Source organism: Stegodyphus dumicola, chromosome 3, assembly GCF_044657685.1.
Source record: "Stegodyphus dumicola isolate Sdum_Otavi_A_Nest chromosome 3, ASM4465768v1".
NCBI classification, from domain to species: domain Eukaryota; kingdom Metazoa; phylum Arthropoda; class Arachnida; order Araneae; family Eresidae; genus Stegodyphus; species Stegodyphus dumicola.
In genome coordinates, this window is record NC_140770.1 from 146,067,583 (window position 1) to 146,092,487 (window position 24,905).

Below are 24,905 nucleotides of genomic sequence, written 5' to 3' on the forward strand. Positions count from 1 at the left end.
GAGAATGTCGACTTTCACCGGTGAATGTCAACATTCACATAGTCTCTTGGTGTATGTCCGAAATATTTTCCAAATACTCTTATTTCTGACTTACACCGGTCAATGTCGACATTCACCATGTACTAATGGTGAATGTTGAACATATAACAATATTATATTTTCTTCTCCGTAATTCAGTCGCGGATAAACGCACTTGAGACTTGAAATAAGAACTTAAGAACATGAGAACCTAAAACATACAATACATTCAAAAGAGAAAGGAAAATAATAGAAGTTAAAAACTTACTTAATTATACAGTACGTTCTAAATGAGAAAATAAAATAACAGTAATAAAAAACTTACTAAATTATGTGATTCAAATCTTATTTATTGCAACAACTTAAACTATTATGGCAATTTATGACCTCTCTCTTCGACTTTCACCAGAGCATATCCGTGATTGTCGACATACACTAATGAGGGTCCGAATACACAAGAATATAGTGAAATATTCGGTCTTTCACCGACATATTTGGTGAATGTTGATATTCTCCGGTGAAAGTCGACATTCTCCAATTTTGGCCTTTCACGGTAACATATACACTTAACCAGGAAGCGCGAAAATTAATACTCTGTTAAAATTCTTAACAACTTTATGCTAACTATTGACAAATATATTTAAGTGTTAAATTTAAATAAACTATTTTATATACTGATAGAAATGATTTTTATACGAAAACTGAGCTATTTAATAAAATATCAGTCTAAATAGTGATTCAGAAATTATTCAAGTTAAAATGAAAACGTTATTCAAAAACTGTAGCATAAATAATGGGAAGATTTCCTAATGAATGTTTAAATTTTAAGACAATATTTAAATCTGTGGCGAAATTTTCAATGATAGTAGTGTGAAACGGGGAGTTCAGCGACAGGAGGCGGTACGCGGTGCAAGCTCCCAGGCAGACTGCGAAGGCGGATTGCGGATGAGCCAGCACCCGGAGGCGCAGTAGATAAGGAGTGTGTCAAGATTCTTCATTTAACTGATAAGAATACGTCACACTTTGATAAGAGATTATCTTTTATTGATTTTTCGGAGGTTCTTTGTTAATCCGTGTTTAGACTTTATATTTTCCTTTGTATTCCAGCTATTTTACTAAGTATATGATGGTTAATTTCTAGGTACCTTTCACGACGATTATTTTCGAATTTAATGATTAATTCAGAAGGCCTTAATTTTAGATGTAAATTTTTTAAGACTTCCTTATATACTGAGAATTTTACCTCATTTCCTAAATCTTCTGATCATAATACCAGATTTACATTCCGTAAGCTTAATTACATTACTCATTTTTAGTATTAAATTTATTTTACCCAGAATTCCTTTTAATCAATACTTTTAACTTATCTGTTATACTTTACAAATGTAAATACTAAAACACACGTTTTTTATGTGTTATTTTATTCAATGTTAGATGCAATTTGCAACTTTTTTTTGCTCTTTTTAAAGTTAGCGATCTTCAAAATACTCTGTATTTTAACTTATTTCATGCATTTTGATCATACGTTTACTATGAACATGATCTTTACTTAATTTTTAACTACTTTCATACGTTTTAACCTTCGTAATTTCAAACAGGCTCTTAATTTTAGCTTAATTCCTCCATTTTCTGACCATATATGAGCTTTATTTAAATTTAGATGTAAATTTTAATTTCTTTTCTACTTTTGAATGTTTTTAGTTTCCAACATACTATGAATTTTAACCTAATTTATTTATTTTCACACTATGTACATGACTTTCATTTAATTTTTAACTACTTTCTTACGTCTTAACCTTCGTCATTTCAAACATATCCTTAATTTTAGCTTAATTTCTCTATTTTCTTACCACACATATGAACTTTATTTAATTTTAGATGATATTTTTAACGTGTTTCATACATTTTAAACCTTCGTAATTTTTAAAGTACTCTAATTTTGAACTTGTTTATTGCATCTTCCTACCATATACATTCCTACCATATCCTACCTTTAATTAATTTTAGATGTATTTTTTATACATTTCTGACACTTGTTTCTTTCTAGTTTCCAAAATACTCTAAATTTTAACTCTTTTTTATAATTTTCGATTGTAATCACGCTTTTGATTTTACTATTTCAGCTAAATGTACACGTTTAAACGTCTTAAATATAGAGACAGTTTACAATTAAGCATTTTATTTTAGAACCTTTAACTGTTATTCCAACCCAATTCGTTGAATAGCCTTACTTAGTCCATATTTGATAGTACTGTTTTAATTTGCCTGCTGTACAATTTATCCTCCTGTAGTAGTTTTACCATGAATAATGCTGCTATTTTATTTCATTATTAACTTCATTTGAATTTTCAGATTTTAACATTTCCTGCGTATTCTGGTAGTTCGTTACTTTATATTTGAACGCATGTTCTTTAACTCTTTAATGTTACCATTGTTTAGTTTTGAGTACCAATTATCTTTAAGCTAGCTTGATAGTTACCGAAATTTTGCAATGCAGTGCCAAATTTCATGTCCTCATCCAGAAGTCTTTCCCAATATTTTTATCATGTAATACCTTTTAGTTTAATATATTTTGCCAACTGCATGCACTCTTTCCCTTATTTTTTAAATTTTGAGTGCATTCAATATACTATTTTTTGTCTTACTACCCTTTCCTACGCTAGACAATTAACAATATTTCTACCTTCATAGGAAACTCTCTGAGAAAAAAGCTCTTATTTATATTTTATATATAATGAAATAACTAAACACTAACGCTTTTAGGATTAGTCTTTTACTATGGAAAACTTACGAAATATTATTAAATTCATAAATAGATCACATAATATTAATTCAAAATTTTATGAATGATATTTTAGTAATGTATAATAGTCAGCATTCACTATCTTAATACATGTATCATCAGTTATTTACATTAACCAATGTAATATCATCATTCGATACATGCATATATTTTTGTTTACTTTTTTTATTTTTAAGTTAATGTTCTTATTTTATTATACGTGAATAATTAACTGTTCTAAGAAAATGCTCTGTATCTGACCATATTAATTTCACATTTAATAACTTTTTCCAAAATCCATCCTGAGCCATTTTCAATAAACTCATCATAGCTCTTTTTTATTTTTTCGAAAGCTTCGGCAATTTCTCTTTCTTTATCATACGCTTTAAGTAATTGCAAAGACTTGCTACGGAAATATGGGTAAATGTATTCAGGTTCCCCATTTTCACACTCACGGCTCATTTTAACAGTAACAACTGCATATCATTTCAGACACCGATATGTTGCTATATTATCACTATATTATATATATTTCTACAATATATTGCTATATTATATATATTTCTACAAGTTGCGATTTTATGTACTCCAGGAACACATCTAGGTCTTGATCATTCCCTGTATTAGAGAAAATCGACTCAGTAGCGAACATATCCTTGAGACTTGTGATTTTAGCACCCGGACGTACACTGACAGGATCAGCATTTCTTCGTTTTTCTATGGTTCGCGTTAGACCACGCTCCACTCGAATATGATGTAAAAGATCGCTTTTTCTTTTAAAAGCTCGTGAACATTGAGTACAATTTCTAACATGAGAAGCTTCATGCTGTCTCAAAGCATCGTCATTGGTGAAACTGTTTGAGCAACTACTGCATTTAAAAACAACTTCGTGTTTTTTCATATGTCTTCTTAAATCTCTTTGGCTTGTAAAAATTTCCGAACATTCAATACAATTTTTAAAATGGGAAGCTTTATGTCGTTTGAAATGATCAAGTTCACCAAATACCTTTGAGCAGAATTTACATTTAAAAGTAACTTTATTAATTTTCCTATGTCTCCAAAAATCCCTCATAAAATTTTCCGAACATTCAGTACATCTTTTAAAATGGGAAGCTTCATGACGTCGAAATGATCAAGTTCACCAAATAAATTTGAACAGAATTTACATTTAAAAGTAACTTTATGAATTTTCCTATGTCTCCTAAAATCCCTATGACTTGTAAAAGTTTCCGAACATTCAGTACATCTTTTAAGATGGGAAGCTTCATGACGTTCCAGATGATCAAGTTCACTAAATTTCTTAGGACATTTACTATATTTGTAGCTCCTTTCATGAGATTTCATGTGTCTATTCAAGTCACCCGTTTTCGGGAAAACTTGTAAACATATCGCCCAAGTAAAGTTTCGAAGATGAATCGTTTCATGAATTCTTAAGTTATCAATGCGAGTGAATCGCTTGGAACACATACTGCATTGGAAAAGTGTTTTTTCATCATGAATTTTAATATGCCTATTTAAATCGCTATGTCGAACGAATGACATTTCACATTCTGCAAAATGAAAGGATTTCTCTTCCGAATGGATCTTTAGGTGACGAGTCAAATTATGTTTTAGACCAAACACTTTATCACAAATAGGACATACCTGAAAGAAAAGAGCAGAAACTCATAATCAGTAAAATAACTTCGTACATGTGTACATACACATATCTTATACACAAACTCTCCCATAACAAAAATGAAATTTATTAGAATATTCATAATGTGTATGCACTTCTTAGGCTGTAATGGCTGAATTCACCATAAAATTTTCATCTTAAGTCATTTTTCACAAATTTAATTTCACTAAGTACATCATGTACCAATAACATAAATATTATGATTGTAATAAACCTTAAACATATTAAAAATATATTTCATAAAACACAGTAAAACCTACCTATTTAGGTATAAATGCATCAGTAGTAGTATTATTGGAGATTGAAGAAAATGAAGTATTAGCCATTTTAAACATAAGAAAAATGGAAGCAAGCAACAAGCGCACAATCGTAAAACTAGTTTACAAGGTACTGTAATATAGATTTTGGAAGATATGAATTATATATGCTATAACTACTGATCTTGAAATCCCTTAAATCACCAATCAGACAATATGGATCAAAAATCAATATTGTTTAACCAATCAAATGCTTTCCATTTACTAATACATATGGAACATTCTAGAACATTCATTATCATGTGATTTCATCCTTTTGTAATTAGCTTATCAGATCTATTTCGATAACATCATGTTTTCTGGATGACGTCAATCACCTTAGCAAAATTACTCGATTAAGGTTAAACAAGCAGACTGCTTACTAAAATAATAAGCACATAATTAGGCAAGGAATGATCTTTCATTTAGAATTAAACATATGCATGTTATTAATCGCTAAGAACTCAAATGAACGTTTAACAAGTTTAACGCTTTTTATAGCTTTAAACACTTTTTCAAAATAGAAAAGCACTCCAAAATGTTTATACAAAATCACATTATCAATATATAGTTTTCAAAAGTGTAACCGAATTCCTATTACTAGGTTTATCAACAACAAATTGTTTTAACCAATGAGGAAAGGTATTTTAATGTTTTCCTAAATTTACCACATTTACCCAGTTACCTAATTTATAAAATAAGCAACATTGAAAATAATAAGAGTTGAAACAACATTTTAAGATGTTCTATGAAAACTGAGATTTTGAAAATATCTTTATATTTTTGAAGCTGCTCCGTAGCATGTAAAGTCTTCAAACTTCTATGACATGTCGTTATAATTCACAAATTTTTATGAAAGATGATAAAATATTTGATTTTTTCTTTGAAAGTTTTAATATTATTCAGTAAACACCTGCAGTTAAACTCGCATGGCATTACCTAATTAATGCGAAATGGTATATATTCTTTGAAAAACAAATGGGATATATTCTAAGAATCTACGAAATAGTGAAATGTTTGGTATGAAATGATAAAAATCTTGCATGAAGTTCAGTATATTTTCGCTCTCATTATTGAATATCTCCTCCTAAATTCTAAAATAGTGATGTTTCAGCTCTTATTATTTTCAATGTTGCTAATTTTATAAATTAGGGAAAAAAATAAAATACCTTTCCTCATTGGTTAAAACAATTTGTTGTTGATAAACCTAGTAATAGGAATTCGGTTACACTTTTGAAAACTATATATTGATAATGTGATTTTGTATAAACATTTTGGAGTGCTTTTCTATTTTGAAAAAGTGTTTAAAGCTATAAAAAGCGTTAAACTTGTTAAACGTTCATTTGAGTTCTTAGCCATTAATAACATGCATATGTTTAATTCTAAATGAAAGATCATTCCTTGCCTAATTATGTGCTTATTATTTTAGTAAGCAGTCTGCTTGTTTAACCTTAATCGAGTAATTTTGCTAAGGTGATTGACGTCATCCAGAAAACATGATGTTATCGAAATAGATCTGATAAGCTAATTACAGAAGGATGAAATCAAATGATAATGAATGTTCTAGAATGTTCCATATGTATTAGTAAATGGAAAGCATTTGATTGGTTAAAAAATACTGATTTTTGATCCATATTGTCTGATTGGTGATTTAAGGGATTTCAAGATCAGTAGTTATAGCATATATAATTCATATCTTCCAAAATCTATATTACAGTACCTTGTAAACTAGTTTTACGATTGTGCGCTTGTTGCTTGCTTCCATTTTTCTTATGTTTAAAATGGCTAATACTTCATTTTCTTCAATCTCCAATAATACTACTACTGATGCATTTATACCTAAATAGGTAGGTTTTACTGTGTTTTATGAAATATATTTTTAATATGTTTAGGGTTTATTACAATCATAATATTTATGTTATTGGTACATGATGTACTTAGTGAAATTAAATTTGTGAAAAATGACTTAAGATGAAAATTTTATGGTGAATTCAGCCATTACAGCCTAAGAAGTGCATACACATTATGAATATTCTAATAAATTTCATTTTTGTTATGGGAGAGTTTGTGTATAAGATATGTGTATGTACACATGTACGAAGTTATTTTACTGATTATGAGTTTCTGCTCTTTTCTCTCAGGTATGTCCTATTTGTGATAAAGTGTTTGGTCTAAAACATAATTTGACTCGTCACCTAAAGATCCATTCGGAAGAGAAATCCTTTCATTTTGCAGAATGTGAAATGTCATTCGTTCGACATAGCGATTTAAATAGGCATATTAAAATTCATGATGAAAAAACACTTTTCCAATGCAGTATGTGTTCCAAGCGATTCACTCGCATTGATAACTTAAGAATTCATGAAACGATTCATCCTCGAAACTTTACTTGGGCGATATGTTTACAAGTTTTCCCGAAAACGAGTGAGTTGAATAGACACCTGAAATCTCATGAAAGGAGCTACAAATGTTGTAAATGTCCAAAGAAATTTAGTGAACTTGATCATTTGGAACGTCATGGAGCTTCCCATCTTAAAAGATATAATGAATGTTCGGAAACTTTTAGGAGACATATGAGGGATTTTAGGAGACATATGAAAATTCATAAAGTTACTTATAAATGTAAATTCTGCTCAAAGGTATTTGGTGAACTTGATCATTTCGAACGACATAAAGCTTCCCATCTTAAAAATTGTATTGAATGTTCGGAAATTTTTACAGGCCAAAGAGATTTAAGAAGACATATGAAAAAACACGAAGTTGTTTTTAAATGCAATAGTTGCTCAAAGAGTTTCACCAGTGATGATGTTTTGAGACAGCATGAAGCTTCTCATGTTAGAAATTGTACTCAATCTTCACGAGCTTTTAAAAGAAAAAGCGATCTTTTACATCATATTCGAGTGGAGCATGGTCTAACGCGAACCATAGAAAAACGAAGAAATGCTGATCCTGTCAGTGTACGTCCGGGTGCTAAAATCACAAGTCTCAAGGATATGTTCGCTACTGAGTCGATTTTCTCTAATACAGGGAATGATCAAGACCTAGATGTGTTCCTGGAGTACATAAAATCACAACTTGTAGAAAAATTGAGTGATAATATAGCAACATATCGGTGTCTGAAATGGTATGCAGTTGTTACTGTTAAACTGAGTCGTGAGTGTGAAAATGGGGAACCTGAATACGTTTACCCATATTTCCGTAGCAATTGTTTGCAATTACTTAAAGCATATGATATAGAAAGAGAAATTGCCGAAGCTTTCGAAAAAATAGAAAAGAGCTATGATGAGTTTATTGAAAATGGCTCAGGATGGATTTTGGAAAAAGTTATTAAATGTGAAATAAATATGGTCAGATACAGAGCATTTTCTCAGAACAGTTAATTATTCACGTATAATAAATTAAGAACATTAACTTGAAAATAAAAAAAGTAAACAAAAATATATGCATGTATCGAATGATGATATTACATTGGTTAATGTAAATAACTGATGATACATGTATTAAGATAGTGAATGCTGACTATTATACATTACTAAAATATCATTCATAAAATTTTGAATTAATATTATGTGATCTACTTATGAATTTAATAATATTTATTAAGTTTTCCATAGTAAAAGACTAATCCTAAAAGCGTTAGTGTTTAGTTATTTCATTATATATAAAATATAAATAAGGGTTTTTTTCTTAGAGAGTTTCCTATGAAAGTAGAAATATTGTTAATTGTCTAGCGTAGGAAAGGGTAGTAAGAAAAAAAATAGTATATTAAAGGCACCCAAAATTTAAAAAATAAGGGAATGAGTGCATGCAGTTGGCAAAATATATTGAACTAAAAGGTATTACATGTTAAAAATATTGGGAAAGACTTCTGGATGAGGACATGAAATTTGGGACTTCATTGCAAAACTTCGGTAGCTATCAAGCTAGCTTAAAGATAATTGGGACTCAAAACTAAACAATGGTAACATTAAGGTGTTAAAGAACATGCGTTCAAATATAAAATAACGAACTACCAGAATACGCAGGAAATGTTAAAATCTGAAAATTCAAATGAAGTTAATAATGAAATAAAATAGCAGCATTATTCATGGTAAAACTACTACAGGAGGATAAATTGTACAGCAGGCAAATTAAAACAGTACTATCAAATATGGACTAAGTAAGGCTATTCAACGAATTGGGTTGGAATAACAGTTAAAGGTTCTAAAATAAAATGCTTAATTGTAAACTGTCTCTATATTTAAGACGTTTAAACGTGTACATTTAGCTGAAATAGTAAAATCAAAAGCGTGATTACAATCGAAAATTATAAAAAAGAGTTAAAATTTAGAGTATTTTGGAAACTAGAAAGAAACAAGTGTTAGAAATGTATAAAAAATACATCTAAAATTAATTAAAGGTAGGATATGGTAGGAATGTATATGGTAGGAAGATGCAATAAACAAGTTCAAAATTAGAGTACTTTAAAAATTACGAAGGTTTAAAATGTATGAAACACGTTAAAAATATCATCTAAAATTAAAGTTCATATAAATTAAGTTCATATGTGTGGTAAGAAAATAGAGGAATTAAGCTAAAATTAAGGATATGTTTGAAATGACGAAGGTTAAAACGTAAGAAAGTAGTTAAAAATTAAATGAAAGTCATGTACATAGTGTGAAAATAAATAAATTAGGTTAAAATTCATAGTATGTTGGAAACTAAAAACATTCAAAAGTAGAAAAGAAATTAAAATTTACATCTAAATTTAAATAAAGCTCATATATATGGTCAGAAAATGGAGGAATTAAGCTAAAATTAAGAGCCTGTTTGAAATTACGAAGGTTAAAACGTATGAAAGTAGTTAAAAATTAAGTAGTCTTCTACATAGTCTATAAATATAGAAAATTAGTTACCATTCAGATTACGTTGGAAACTTAAGAAAACGTTAAAACTAACTATATAAATTGTGTTACATCTAAAATTAAATAAAAGTCAGGTATATGATCTGAAAATATAGGAATTGTCTTAAAATTAAGACTATATTGGAAATTATGAAGGTTAAAATGTATGAAAACAATCCAATAACATTCATGTATGCAGTGTGAAAATATAAATTCGTTAAGAATTAGAGTACATTGAATATTATGAAGGTTAAAATGTATAAAACAAGCTAAAAATGTAACATCTAAAATAAAGTAAAGGTCATCTATATGATCAAAATGCATGAAATAAGTTAAAATACAGAGTATGTTGAAGATCGCTAACTTTAGAAAGAGCAAAAAAAGTTGCAAATTGCATCTAACATTGAATAAAATAACACATAAAAAACGCGTGTTTTAATAATTACACTTGTAAAATATAACAGATAATTTAAAAGTATTGCTTAAAAGGAATTCTAGGTAGAATAAATTTAATACTAAAAATGAGTAATGAATTAAGCTTACGGAAAATAAATCTGGTATTATGAACAGAAGATTTAGGAAATAAGGTAAAATTCTGAGTATATAGGGAAGTCTTAAAAAAATTTACATCTAAAATTAAGGCCTTCTGAATTAATCATTAAATTCGAAAATAATCGTCGTGAAAGGTACCTAGAAAATAACCATCATATACTTAGTAAAATAGCTGGAATACAAAGGAAAATATAAAGTCTAAACACGGATTAACAAAGAACCTCCGAAAAATCAATAAAAGATAATCTCTTATCAAAGTGTGACGTATTCTTATCAGTTAAATGAAGAATCTTGACACACTCCTTATCTACTGCGCCTCCGGGTGCTGGCTCATCCGCAATCCGCCTTCGCAATCTGCTTTCGCAATCTGCCTGGGAGCTTGCACCGCGCACCGCCTCCTGTCGCTGAACTCCCCGTTTCACACTACTAATGATAAAATGATAAAATGTGTAATCCGTATTCAGTTATAGCATTATGTTCGGAAATAACCTGAACCTAAGTTCAGAGTATTTCCAAAGATTTCTCAGAAACTACCCAATACAGCCTTACAGTTGATGCAAAGTAAGATTTATGGATGGAATTATAGTCCTTAGTATAGTAGCATGGAAGATTATCCTATGGCATAAGTTCAGTTCCGCTTGCAAGCCTGTGCCACAATTGCACACAAACGAAATGACATTTTGCATACGGTAGGCAAAACATCATGTTGCAATACGACTAGGCAAAGTTCTGAATTTACATTCTTCCGAGTAAAGAATGGATCAACAGTCTTTATAGATGTCTTTACTGATACAAACCCTGAAATTAAAGCTCAAACATTAAACTGTACGGCTGTACGCATCCTACGTTTTATTTCATGCCAACAAACTTCTACGAATAATAGTTATAAGCAGTTTTCACCAGAAGATTATTTTCAGCTAATCATCTGTGTTTCTTTAGCAAAAAATATCAGTGAAGCTTATTTTTCACAAAATATGCAAAATTGTTAGCAGTACCCATTCCTTGCAGCCATTTCACTGCAATCATTTTTCGAAGCTTTCGTTTTACTGCAAATTTGAATGATCAGAGTTAAACAGTAACATTATAGCTTCCGGAGAAAATCTTTTGATCATTTTTTTATGCGTTTCGAAATAATTTTTCTAAAAACCTGAAACAATCAAAAGAATACCTAAGATAATAATTATTTAATGAACAATGTAATAGAAAAATACACTTTCAAGATTAACTAGCATATAAATGTTAATCAGCCAATGATTAGCCACCCAAAATGCAGGTGCGTAATAAAATGAGAAACTAAGTATGTGACTTGCGTTGTGGTAATACTCAGCAGCAGAATAAAATGCCATTGAACACTCCTTCTGCAAAATAACTGCACTTCATACAGAAGCTGATGGGAGTATATCGTCGAATACCGTGATGAAACTACTCCCTTAACGAATTGCCTGCAATCCTCTAAATATCCAACCGAATAGATCTGACCTCCTGCTACTTCTGTTAAATAATAAATAAACCTCTAAACGATAAGCTGTAACCGCCGTTCTATTCTACTTACGAAGCGATGCAACCTTGGTCATGTTTTATTACTGAATGCAGATGAGATACGCCGCTTGCGAGAGGACCACGCCTTTGGAGTTGTGGCAAATGCTTTGTCCGATGACGCTGGGAATAAAGCGAAAATGCATGTTTAAACAGGTTCTTGTCAGAGTTTCGGGCAATACACGTGTTGGCCGGAAGGATCTCGTAACACAAATTGTTCTTATCGCATGCATTTGGAAAATTAAACAAAGAAATTATTTTACTTTTTCGTCTTAGTTTAATACCTAGGCATTCAAAAGGGTTTGAAAAATAGTAACGTTTTGACATGTATTTTTTGCAGACACGGAGGAAACCGGAAAGCAAATTTTCCTGAGATTAGTTTTCTAATTAACATTCTTTGCAGTATTAATTTCCAGATCGACAAAGGCACTTAGGAATGGTATGCATAGGTGAAACTAATGTAGGATTGTAAATTTCTTTTTAATAATATTCTCCTTTAGTAGATTCCTATCATAATGAATCACGATAATAGTACTTATTTTTGAAGGGTAGCCGTTATATAAAAATTTATCGAAATTTAATGTATCGAAAGTATTTATCTGTTATCGCGATTTTTGATTTCCTTGGGAGTAATAACTGTATGAAATTGCATATCTTTGTAGTTAAAATAAAGGCTGGGTAATAACGCCAGAAAATCTTTAAAATTTATCCGTTAGTTCTATTAAGAAATATTTACAATTAAGTAAACAAATTCTATAGTTATTACTTAATCTAAAAACAAACAAACAAAAACAATTAGTCACTTCTGGTTGTATTTTTACGACTTTTGTACTTAGGCAATTTTTATGGAATTATATGCGAAACTATTGTATTTTTCTGTGCAATGTAGCGCCAAATAGAGCTCAAGAGAGAAGCTTTGCCAGAAAAGTAAGAATACAGGGGCAAGTCCATTTAGCATTGAGTATATGGGTATTTCGGTAATTTGGCGAGATACAGCCAAGCTGACGACGGTTTGGGACTTATTTTGTCGATAAACTTGGGAAAAACCACTAAAAGTCGCCAAATTTGGCTAGATTTTGGTCCGGTCCCTGTATTATTATCATAATAGGTATTGAAATTTAATAAATGTAATTCACCGCTTTGTTAGCTGTAATCATAATACGACCCTCATATTGCTCTCGAGTAATTTCGAGAAGCATAAAATACTAAGAATATCTCGACAAACCATCCGTGGGTTATTACATTAATTTATACTCAGATGCCTTATCTGCACTTATGACGCCCTCCCGTCTTTCTCAAAAGAATAAAATTGTTAATGAAATCAAACAGATTTATTTAGAACTACGAAAAAAGCATATTTTTAATTTACATTAGATCAAAGCTCACGCTGGTTATTATGGGAATGAGACAGCGGACACACTAGCAAAAGAAGGCGCCCTGGGGTTTGGAACCGAAAAGATTTCTGTTCAAGATTCGGAAAAAAAAAAAAAAAATACATGTACTATAGTAAAAAACAAGCTTATTAAAGTGCAAGAATTATGTTAATTTTATTAACAGTAAAATTTTGAGTTAAATTTTCTTTTCCTATCGATTCTTAACTTCAACTTACCACTTCCGGCCAGAACGTAGTTTTAGAATCACGTCTGAATACATAATGAGGAAGAGCTGTATTTAACCGCGAAGTTCTTCAGTCTTAGCGAGAGAGATACCATGTATTCTGGCTGCACGCGTACGCCTTTTTAGGCTATTCTCTCGTAAGCTATTATCACGCTTAGCCGTACTTTAGGCCCTTGATAGCTTCGCAGTCTATTAACGTTAAGGGGCCAACTCTGTTAGAATTTTGATAGCTTCGGCTATATCTCTAGTTAAGATAAGTTTAGTTTAATTCTTAGTATCTTAAGTTCAAGCTCAAGCGTCGGCTTTATTATACACTCCAAGATGGAGTTTTGTTAAAATTTAGTTGGAATAATAAAGGGTTAGTTTACTCTTCTATCTTGTTGTTTCTTGTCACACGAACTCATGCGATTATTCGCTTATCAGTTCTTAAGATTCTTCACTTCCAACAGTAACTTAGAATTACAAAGTGAGGAACTCTACAAAAGACTGGGAAAATCTGTAGGATCTCTCCAAAAGTAGCAAACATTATCTAAGTTTCTTAAAAATTATCAAGGAAAAAAAATGCGAATTTTAAGAAATGTAGATGTCAGTCAAATTCTCGCTGCACATGGAAGATTCCCTGCTTACTTAAAAAGATTCCATTTCCAAGGAAATGATATACAATGATACTTGTATGTAAAGTTTGTAATAAATTAGGCGATTCAAAGCACTTTGTCGAAGACTGTTGCCTGACTCGAAGTATGAAAGGAAAACATAAATTTACAAAGTTTGAAGATTTATAGTAACTATAAATCGTTTAGGAAATTTGCAAGTGATATTATGCAAATTGTAAATGAGCATAAGAAGAATATTGGTATCGAGATATAACAAAACAGAAAATCACATTGAAAATACATATGATGGAAGGAAACTTATAAATTTAAGATGAATTTTGATAAGTTGAAAAATAATAATTGAAAGTAAAATTTATGAAAAGTTTAAAACTTAGGAAATTACATATGAATGGAAACGATACCTCTATATACGGTTTTCACCGAGAGTGTTTGAGATGTATATATTTATTTTACGTGTTATGATTTTATTTCTTTTACAACCCGTTTTTTGTTTTGAGTTTCTTATGTTCATTTTATATGATCAGATGATCATTTATGTGACTGTATGATCTGGTGTTTGCATTAGCTTTGCAACCTATCATCAGATGTTTATTAAGTTTGTTATGTTCCGTTATTTAGGAATTGTTCGTTAGTGGATTGGCCTGTTCTCTCATAGCCATATGAGCCACCTTCTATGCTTCGCCTGCTAGGTGGGCTGGGGGCTAGTGCTTAGAACTAACTAATTAACTAACTCCTCCTGAAGCTACTACTACTGAACTCAACATATTGTAGATTCTCCCCTATTCCGCGTACGGGCAGGGTGTGTATAGCTTTTGATCTGCTTTCGAGAACATTCTCGAGAAAACCGTTAAGAATTCGTTCTAGAATGTTCTCGCTCCGTGTATGGTATATCGCCAATTATTTCGCCAAATGGCGATTTCGCGCCAAATCTGACAACCCTGTCTTTCCTTGCCACTTTCTTATAATCCTAATCTCGTTTTCCGAGGAAGCTATCATACCGCATCTGGCAACAATACATTTATCGAAAACCGTGACATGGGAGACCGAGTTGTAGAGAAATCTCAAGGCCAGCCAGTAACCAGAGCATGTGCAACCGATGGACCGCACAGGGCGGCAGAATGTTTGATGCACAGCGCCGAGCGGTAAAAGTCCTGTATAGAGGCAAATATTTAGAGAAAATATATCGCTCATTATTAGCAGTACCACAAGTGAATTCCCATGTAAAGAGAAGTGAGAAAAGTTTAGATTTTGTTATGATTTAATTTATTAATTAAAACACTAACTCGAAATTTAAACGAGAACTCGAACACTAAACCGAAATTTAAAGAAAACTGTTTAAACACTAACCCGAAATTTAAATTCTTATGGGCCAATTAGTGCAGAAGCTTTCAATGATACCGGGAATTCATGAGTATTTTTCTTTCTTTTTTGATTAATAATTCAATGAAATTAATTGTACTATTATCATATTTTTCTTTTTTTCCTATTCCTGTGCTTCACGCAGGGAGATTGGCAAATGGCCAATGCAGCCGACCCAAATGGCCTAGTATCTGGACACGCCTACACTGTCACAGCCGTGGCCAAGGTAAAAAGAATTCTTTTTCTTTTCTTTTCTTTTTTTTTTTTTTTTTTTTTTTTTTTATTCATCCATTCATTCACTTCATGTGAAGTAATATACGTAGAAGGAAAAAAATTGTGTGATTACAGTAAACTGCGCAAGAATAGTAATGAAAAATGATGGAAATTTCTCAACGTTAAAAAAATTCTTTTGGACTATGATTTGTTTTTTAAGATTGAAGTTAATCGTGATGGATTTATGTTATACCTTCCGTTCTGAGTAGTTTATGACTATAATTAAGGAAATTCTTAATGCCATAAATACAGTTCAATTATGAAACGTTATAATAATACCTGATCATGAAATTTTCGTTGAAAAAATTATATAAATCCTCTGAATTCAATATATAACCTTAATACTTCATTACTTTTATGAACAGAAATCGTTTAATAAGCGTGTTACCTTTCTTAATAATTAACTGAGAATAAGTTCCGAGGCTTTTGACTATTTATGTATTATTATAACTATAATGTAATGTAATGTAATTGTGAGTACATGGTAAAATATTACAAGATAAATTTTCAAGAAAATTACAAGTTTAATATTTAAAATAATTTATTTAAAACTGTATTATTACTAGTTAGTTTGTTTATATGTCTTCAGTTATCTTTAGAAGGGTGAATTGCTTCAACAAACGATAAATGCTACAAGATTAAATTTTAGAATTAATAAATTTTAGAATGCTACGAGACGTTTGATTTTTGCCATTTATTTTTTATGTATTACTACAAGATTTCGTTAAATGCGATTATAGTTTGTTTAAAAATGATTACTGTTAGGTACCTCGTTCACGATGACAAAATGTTTTAGAATGTTACGAATTTTGATCTTAATGTGATTATTTTTCTCAGAGCTTTAAATATTTTATGTTTATAAACACTTTTTAAATACTGTTTACATATTTACTTGGTAATGATAAAATCGCTTCTTTGAAACTTACTCTATTCACAAAAGTAATTAAATTGTAAAGCTGTTACACATTTTCCATACCAGGAATCTCTGATAGTAGAAACCATGAACTGAAACCTTACCGAGAAAACCGAAAATTGGATTATTTAGAATATTGAAAGGGAAAGGAGATTAATGTTCCTAATAGTCTGAATCAAAACGTATCACTCCTATCATTAAAACGTAATATGATTTTTCATTTTTATAAGAGGGTATTTATGACGCAAATACCATTTTTTTTAGAAAATAAAGGCGGAAATGCTCACACGAATAACCACTGAGATAATGCTTTTCATTAAAAAAAGGATGGGCTAAATGATCAAGACGTTTTCTTAGGAATAATGTCAAACTAACACTTGCCATTGGTGTTATGGGCAAACATTGGTTGTATCTGGTGCGTTGTTCCTTCCAGATCAGCTGACGAACTGAATCACTCTCCAGTGTGAACCTGGACTCGTATGTGAAGAAAACAGAACGTCCATTGTTGACTGGTCCAGGAAACATGTCCTTTTGCCCAGCATAACCGGGCACCTCTGTGCCCTCGGGTCAAGGGGACTCAAACGACTGGTCGTTTTGCATGCAGACCTGTACTGTGCTGCTCGTTGTAGTAGCTGAGATTCTTGCTCCTGTTGCTACTAAAAGAACTGCCATGAGATGAGGCATAGTAATGTTGCTCCTTCTTCGGGACGAAAGAGCCAAGTGACGGTCTTCTGCAGGTGTTGTAACTTTCGGCTTCCTGGAACATGTCTCCTACACATAGAATTCGCGGAATCAGTCACAACGAGAGACATTGAGACATATAGCAGTATCAGCTTGTGACATCCCCATTTCTATCTATTCGATCGACTGCCACCTCAACGGATTGGGCAAACGACTTCTCCTGGACATTGATAGACAGTCCTGGATATTGTCAACGAAACTGCTAGTAACAATTGAAGATCAACGCTCATGTACGAAAGGCACAATTTTTGCCTTTTTCCCCTCCTAACTCCCATATAAATATTCATTTCTATAAAATAAAGCTAGGTTTTGTAGCTATTGTTTTGTGCATATTTTCTTAAACTTCATTACTATCATACATATAAACTGTGATTTTAAATGGTACTTATATGTTTGTAATGGTGAGCTTTGAAAAACATTCTGTTTCCTTAACTTTTGGAGGGCTGTGTATATCAAACATGTATACTGTACATATGAATAGCAATGACAAATCATACAACTAATTTACGTAGCTTTTAAATATACAGAAAAAGGAATTATGGGTGATGAACTTCTCCAATGACGAGTGAAAATGATTTCGTGATTTTTCAAGAAATGAGACACATTGCCGTTGTTAACAAGTCACTGTTGTTAAACTCAGTAAAATATTAGTACATCATTATTGACTAGCGGCTGATTTTTGCATCCATAACACGGCATTTATCATTGATTTAAAAGCAATCAAACCTGGCTATTTCTGAACCTGTTGATTCAGATTTCCAAAATTCACAATATAATATTATGGATATTTCATTTGAATAATTTAGTACTTGAAGGAGGCACTTATTATTGTGCCAGCAGACATAAAATATTCATAGCAGTGAAAGAAACGGCTAGTTTAGTTTTTAAAATCAGTAAATTAGATTATTTGAGTCATGGCAAAGCATATGAGGGCTATCTACCTAAAAGGAAGGGATGCTTTCGTAGACTTTCTGAGGAAGCTTCAATCACATAAAAAAACTACGAAACATGTCTCATCGTTACACATCGTGGTTTCTCCGATGTGTGGTGGTGTATTTAATTACGGCAAAGCCCACTAAAGCTATCTGCCTAAGAGGAGGGATGCCTTTGTGAAGGACTTTCTAAGGGAAACTGGCTCGCATACACGTTACACATGGGGAAAACCACGAAACCACCCATGCAGCCAGCCCGTTCGCGGGATTCGAAACTCGGACCGAACTACCAGTGTTCAGCGACTTTACCGCTCGACCGCTGGTGGGCTCGCCTTATACAAGGGAAAAACAAAAATTTTCATGCAGCCATCCCTTTCACTGGAATTTCAATAGGAATCCTATCACTGCTGTTCAAAGATTTTACAGCTTGCCCGTTGGCAGTCCTTTACAACAGAAACAACCTAATTCAATATGATCAACTTCGAGAATCAAGTTTGGAGTATTATTATTATTTTGCTATATTTCTCTATTGATCAAGAAAGGATTTTATGCATATAATTATATCGGTACTTCGTTAAAAGGTTAGGTTATCGATAAATCGCCAATACAAGCCATCTTCAAATGATCATATTCCAAATGACGATGATCTATAGTTTGCTGAATGAGAAGAATTCAGATTGAACCGTATAGTATCATGTTTCTTTTTTTCCTCCATCACGATCAGCCATAAGTCTGTCTGTTGTCTCTCTGAGAATATTCATTCTGAAAATTTTGAGTCATAATTCTGTCTGAGAAGCTCTCTGAATATTCCACTATTAAATGTGTTTTTAGTCCAAAGGGATTTGAATCCCGAAGGACTATTAGTTTCGTTTTGGCATTTTGCGTCGGACTCATAAATGTCGGTTCACTTTTCAAACTGTTGCCACAAAATGTTAAATTCCTGCATTATATTTGAAGAAATTAAATAATGAAAAATCTGCGTAAATGTATGTATATTTCTCGTATTGTGATAAAACAACGGTACATAGAGTCATCGAATTTTGAATAACGTAATCCTCCAACGAATATGAGCATGTGGAAGACCAAATTTGAAATTTGAAATTTGTTTAATGATCGATTTCCTATTTTTTAAAACATTTACGAATTTTTGATTAACAAACTCAAGGATTTCAAAGCGAGCAATGGCAACGAATGCAGAAAAAACATTTTTATCTCCAGCGCGTGAGTCTCTGTATCGGAAATTCTAAAGATATGCTCGTTTTAAAACTATTTTGCGATATTGCTGTTGCACTGGATCTTATGGTTTAAGTGCGAGGAACATGATATTTAATAAAGAAAGGTAACACAAAAAATGTTAAAAGACGCCCCTTTGGACGTAATTTAAAATCTGAAACATTTCAGATTTTTTTTTCTTTTTTCTTTTTTTAATTTCAAAATATCTGATTTAGCTAAAAGTCTGGAAGATGTTATATCTTTTTTCCAAAAAAGACGCATTTTAAGAATGACATCCGAATAAGCGAAAATGACTGGCAATTAAAACTACATATCAGTAAAAGCATTTCGAAAGGCAACATGATAAGCTAGAAATGGAAGAAAAGCAAACTTTTTGAACACTGCTTCAGGGATTTTAGAATACTTTTTGCGATAGCACAGCGATTCAGTTACTGTTGGGTAGTGGAAACGACGTCGATTAAGCTTGAAGAAACAACTCAATCTTTACGAAAATGCTGCCACTGGTTTTTGGTTTGGTTTATTTAATAATCGAGGGCTACTTGCCTAAAGGAAGGGATGCTTTTGAGGAGGTCTTTCTAAGGGAAAGGAGCTGGTATATAGGTTACACATGAGGAAAACCACAAAAATGTAAACATAAGAAATCAGCCTCTGAGGAAATATTTTAAATGTTAACCGAAGCTCATGGAGATGAAACTTTGTCTCGTGCACATGTGTTTGAATGGCATAAGCGGTTTTCAGGAGAAAGGGACAGTGTGGAAGATGATGAACGTACTGGGCATACAGCACCTTCATCATCATTGAATGGGTTCCTAGTTATCAGACTGCTAATCAACACAACTACATTGAAGTACTAAAAAGACTTCGTGAAAAAAATTAGGAAAAAAAAAGGACATACTTGTGGAGTGATGGATAGCTGTCGCACCAGGACAATGCACCCGCTCACACGGCCCTATCTGTCAAGCAGTTTTTGACCAGCAAAACCGTTACTGTGATGGAGCATTCTTCTCATTCACCTGATTTGGCTCCATGCGATCTTTTTAATTTTCTAAAGTTAAAACTTACTTAAAGGGAACCCATTTTACCTCAGTTGAAGAGCTTCAGACAAAAACGGAGAATCTCCTGAAGGGCCTTCCAAAAACCTCATTCCAGAACTGTTACCAGCAATGACAGCACTGAATACAGAAGTGTGTGAATGCTGAAAGGAACTATTTTGAAGGTCACGGAGAATTGATTCAGTAAGTACAATGATTTATTGGACCAGTCTTTTTTTTTTTTTTTTTTTTTTTTTTTTTTTTTTTTTTTTTGTCCCACCTTGTATATGTCAAAAGTGAGCACGAACTTAGTTATAATATTGGCATTAACTTGGTATTTAAAACAGGTGGCCTTAATAATAAGTAAGTACCATTGTTTCAGTCTTCTGTGGAGCAACATGACACATGAAGTTCGTTTTTTCATTATTTTAATTTTCTCTAAAGTTGCTAAGTTGGTGGGTTGATCTCTCTCTAGTTTAAGGGCCATAAACATAAATTGTTTTCAGCTGCTGAATAAGGAATAAATTTTCAAATCCACTTTTTTTCAGTTCCATAATATAATTTTCATCAAAAAATGAAGCTTTTAAAAGAAATAATATTGATTTCATGTTTCAATCTGATTTTATAAAAAAGTTTATTTCCAGCTAACGATTCCTTATTTTTGAGCATATTTTATTTTAATTTACAGCTTAGAGAACAGAGACACCTTTTAATCTTTCAAATTCGTAGAAGTGATGAGTATATTAAGTATTCACTGGCTACTTAAAAAGATTTAATCGCATGGTAACCAAAATATCCGAATTACATTTGTCTTGCAGGTGCCAATGAAAGATGGTAATAGAGTAAACTTGGTAAGAATACGAAATCCATGGGGAAATGATGTGGAATGGAATGGTTCTTGGAATGATAAGTAAGATAATAATTTGAAATATTACCTCATAAATTAACTATATGCTTAATTTTTGGGTAAGAATTTAATAATAGTAAATTTTATATTAAAGTTCTACTTCTTATACTGCCAAACAGTTAATAAGCAAGAAGAGCAAAATCTAAAATTAACACTCTTTTATACAAATTAGTGGGCTTCAGTGGCTCAGGTAAATGCAGCTAGAAAGTGTTTTTTTATTCATCATACATAGAGCAATTATGATCAATAATATGATCTACAATTAGGATCTACAATTGCCTTGATCTCAGGTTCACTATCTAAGAGCGATCTGCTTTGATTTGCCAAGAAAAGCTCCAAGAAAAGCATAAAGTCAAGAAAACTCCAAGAAAAACATAAAACAAAGCAACTGAGAATGTCCATAATTGCTCTCGTCTTTGACTTACCAAAATCTTTGTTCAAGGCAAAAAAAGTGCTTTCTGCATTAGGAACATTCTACTACAAGTTGATCAACCAACAGGAACAAAAGGTGATGCAAAGAGAGATAGAAAGTCATGTTGATGTTGCTCTTTTCAAAGTTGAAACGAATCGCTATTTGAATCAAAGAAAGCTCAACTAGTAGTACCATTATATGAGCGAGAAAAAAATTAAGCAATATCATGATGCTCTTATAGCAGGAAAATATAGTCCCGAAGAGACAAAACACAGAATTGCCCAAAAGTATTACTTCTACAGGAATACCTAAATATACAGGGTGTCCAGTAAATGTTGCGACAAACTTCTGGGGGAGATAAGGCACATCAGAAGGATTAAGAATTGCGTAGGAACTCATGCCCGAAAATGTCAGGGGTAAGTGGTAGGAGAGGTAGAAGATGAGAAAGGAAACAAGAGAGGGATTAATTTGAAACATTTATTGGACACGAATACAAATGGTGTACGACAGCTTGAGTGATACAACAGAAGCTCGAAGTTTGCACCATCAGACACCAAACATGCCTGACACCGACGGATCATTGATTACCGGACGTGTTCAAACCCACTGGGAGTTTCTTTGATTGTAGCAGCTCCGCAGGCGAGTCTTGCCACGAGATCCATGTCAGACACAACAGGATCGTGATACACAACACTTTTGATGGCCCCCCACAAAAAGAAATGAAGGCTCAATAAATCCACTGTGCGTGAGCGACAAGAAACCAGTCCACCACTCCCAATCCATCGAAGCGGGAATGATCTGTTCAAATGGCTACGAACATCCATTTCAAAATAAGCAGCGCTCCATCATGTTGGAACCACATGTTCACAAGCTCTCCGTTCGTATAGCGTTCCATGCTTTTCGTATGGTGCCTACGGCTCGAATGATGCAATCCTCACTTTCCACTAGCACTCGCCTGTACAACACCCCCTGGCGGCGTACAAGGGGTTCCTATGCAATTCTAAATCCTTATGATGTGCTCTACCTCTCCCAGAAGTTTGTCGCAACATTTACGGGACACCTTGTGTTGTAGATTACATAAAAAATTTGTGATGAGTTTAAATGTTACAAACCCTCAAATCAGAAACCAACCGGGTCGATCCAAACATTAATTATATGACCAATGCTTTGAAATATATGCTATTGGTTTATTTCGTCCACTTTTAGTGGTTCATTTGGTATAGTGGTACCAATGGGAAAACATGGATTTTTATCCTTGAAGACTGCAACACAAATTAGGTGAAACTATTCTCTGTACCCAGTGCTGCTGCAACGGAAAATACAATTACATTAATCGAAGAGGTTTTCTTACGATATAGATTGCCTTCTTGAAAGGTAATCAGTGATAATGGAACACAGTTCGTTAGCGCTGTTATGCGGCAAGTGTGTTTCTTTTTAACATTGAACAAGTGTTCACTCCAGCGTAGTTCTGTAGAGCGAAAGTTTAAAAGTAATATGGCAATCTTAACCTTCAATCTACTAGAGCTTGTTTCAGAGCTGTGAAAGAATTGACAAAAGAGAGGTCGGTTAAGTGTTTAAAAAAAAATAAGCTACTCATTCTGATCATTGGTGTTTGTAAAAGATTAGAATTATAATGCTTTTTTTTTTTTTTCATTTGCATCTTAGAGTAAAGGAAAGCAGCCAGTTCTCTTCAAGTTTAATGATAAGCACTCGATTTTAATCTCACACATCTTATCTACTTAAATTTATACGTATGAGTTATCTTGTGCTTAATAGACCTATAATCCCTAAGGGCTGTAAGGTTTGAAATAATTTCTGTGGATAACCGCTAGCTGCTTAGGCAGAGCCATCATAACCCGCCGGGCACTATGCTTTCTATGTATGTAAATTGATTCGCCATTAATAAAAATATTTTTTGTAGGGTATCCAGAATACTAGTTTGCAAAAGGGGCACATAATGCTGTAGACACCTTCCCCGGAGAGAAAATAAAAAGACTGAAGGCAAAAATTGTAACAGATTTTGGGAAACACAGGAAAAGGCCCTGATAATTTTTTCAAAATGCAGGGTAATACTTATATGCACCTTTAGTCTGCATCAAAATCTCATGGAATAAATTATATAGTACATCCTTGAAATAAATTAAAGCAGTGAAAATAAACAACCTTCAACGAATCTTTAATATGTAAATCTCGGAATTCTTTTACAGAGGCAAGGAATTATCATATAATGCTTAATTAATATAAAATTTGCATCATTTGTGTAAATTGGATCTCCAGCAAATATCTTTTCTTTCTTCAGTGATTCTCGATGGAGTGAAGTGGATTTGCATACGAAATATCAGCTGGAATGGAGACGAAGGGACGATGGAGAATTCTGGATGGAATATAAGGATTTTTGCAGAGAATTCGAAGAAGTCACAATTTGCACGTTGGGTCCAGATTTTGATGGAGACGGGGTAGCTGAAGAAGCAGGAATGGTGCATAAATTTTCTATTGTCCCTCCTATGCATAGTTAAATAGTCGATACTTACATATTAGTGCAACCACCTTAGTAGAAGTCGCCAAATTTTCAGATTGCCGCAAACTCTGGCAACCCCTCACATAATAATTCTTCAGTTTCAACATACAATGGCGCCATTTTCATAAGCAAAGTAAATGGTTTTGGGGTAAATTCCAAATTCTAAACATTTTTATACACATAAATACCTACATTAGAACAATGCTATGTATAAATCTAATGTGTAACGAAGTCACGCTTTCGAGACATGAAAATTGCAAATTAAGTTTAAACAAACGGTCGAACAGAACGAGAGGTTTAGAAATCTCTCTCTTCTTTTTTGTAGTCTAAAGGGACTTTCTCCCTGAGAGACTATTGTTTTCGTTTTGAGATTTTGCGTCGAACCACCTTGAATGTCCCATTCACTTTTCAGACTGTTGCTACCAAATATTATTCGCCCTACAATATATTTGAAGAAATTAAATAATGAAAAATCTGCATAAATGTATGTATGTTTCTCGCATTATAATAAAGCAACGGTATCTAGAACCATCCAATTTTAAATGACGTAATCCTCCTGCCAATATAGGCATATGGAAGCCCAAATTTGAAATTTGAAATTTGTTTTATT

At 32.4% G+C, this 24,905-nt stretch overlaps 1 protein-coding gene across 2 annotated transcripts in view; it reads left to right on the plus strand.

The window, feature by feature from the left end:
* LOC118189043 (calpain-A-like) overlaps window positions 1-24,905 on the plus strand; it is a 170,970-nt gene that overhangs the window by 104,111 nt on the left and 41,954 nt on the right. For both annotated transcript variants that reach the window (XM_085813423.1, XM_085813424.1), the window contains exons 7-9: window positions 15,481-15,561; window positions 21,277-21,368; window positions 24,077-24,254. In XM_085813423.1, the coding sequence (XP_085669549.1) occupies window positions 15,481-15,561; window positions 21,277-21,368; window positions 24,077-24,254 (351 nt within the window). The remainder of the gene's footprint in view (window positions 1-15,480; window positions 15,562-21,276; window positions 21,369-24,076; window positions 24,255-24,905) is intronic.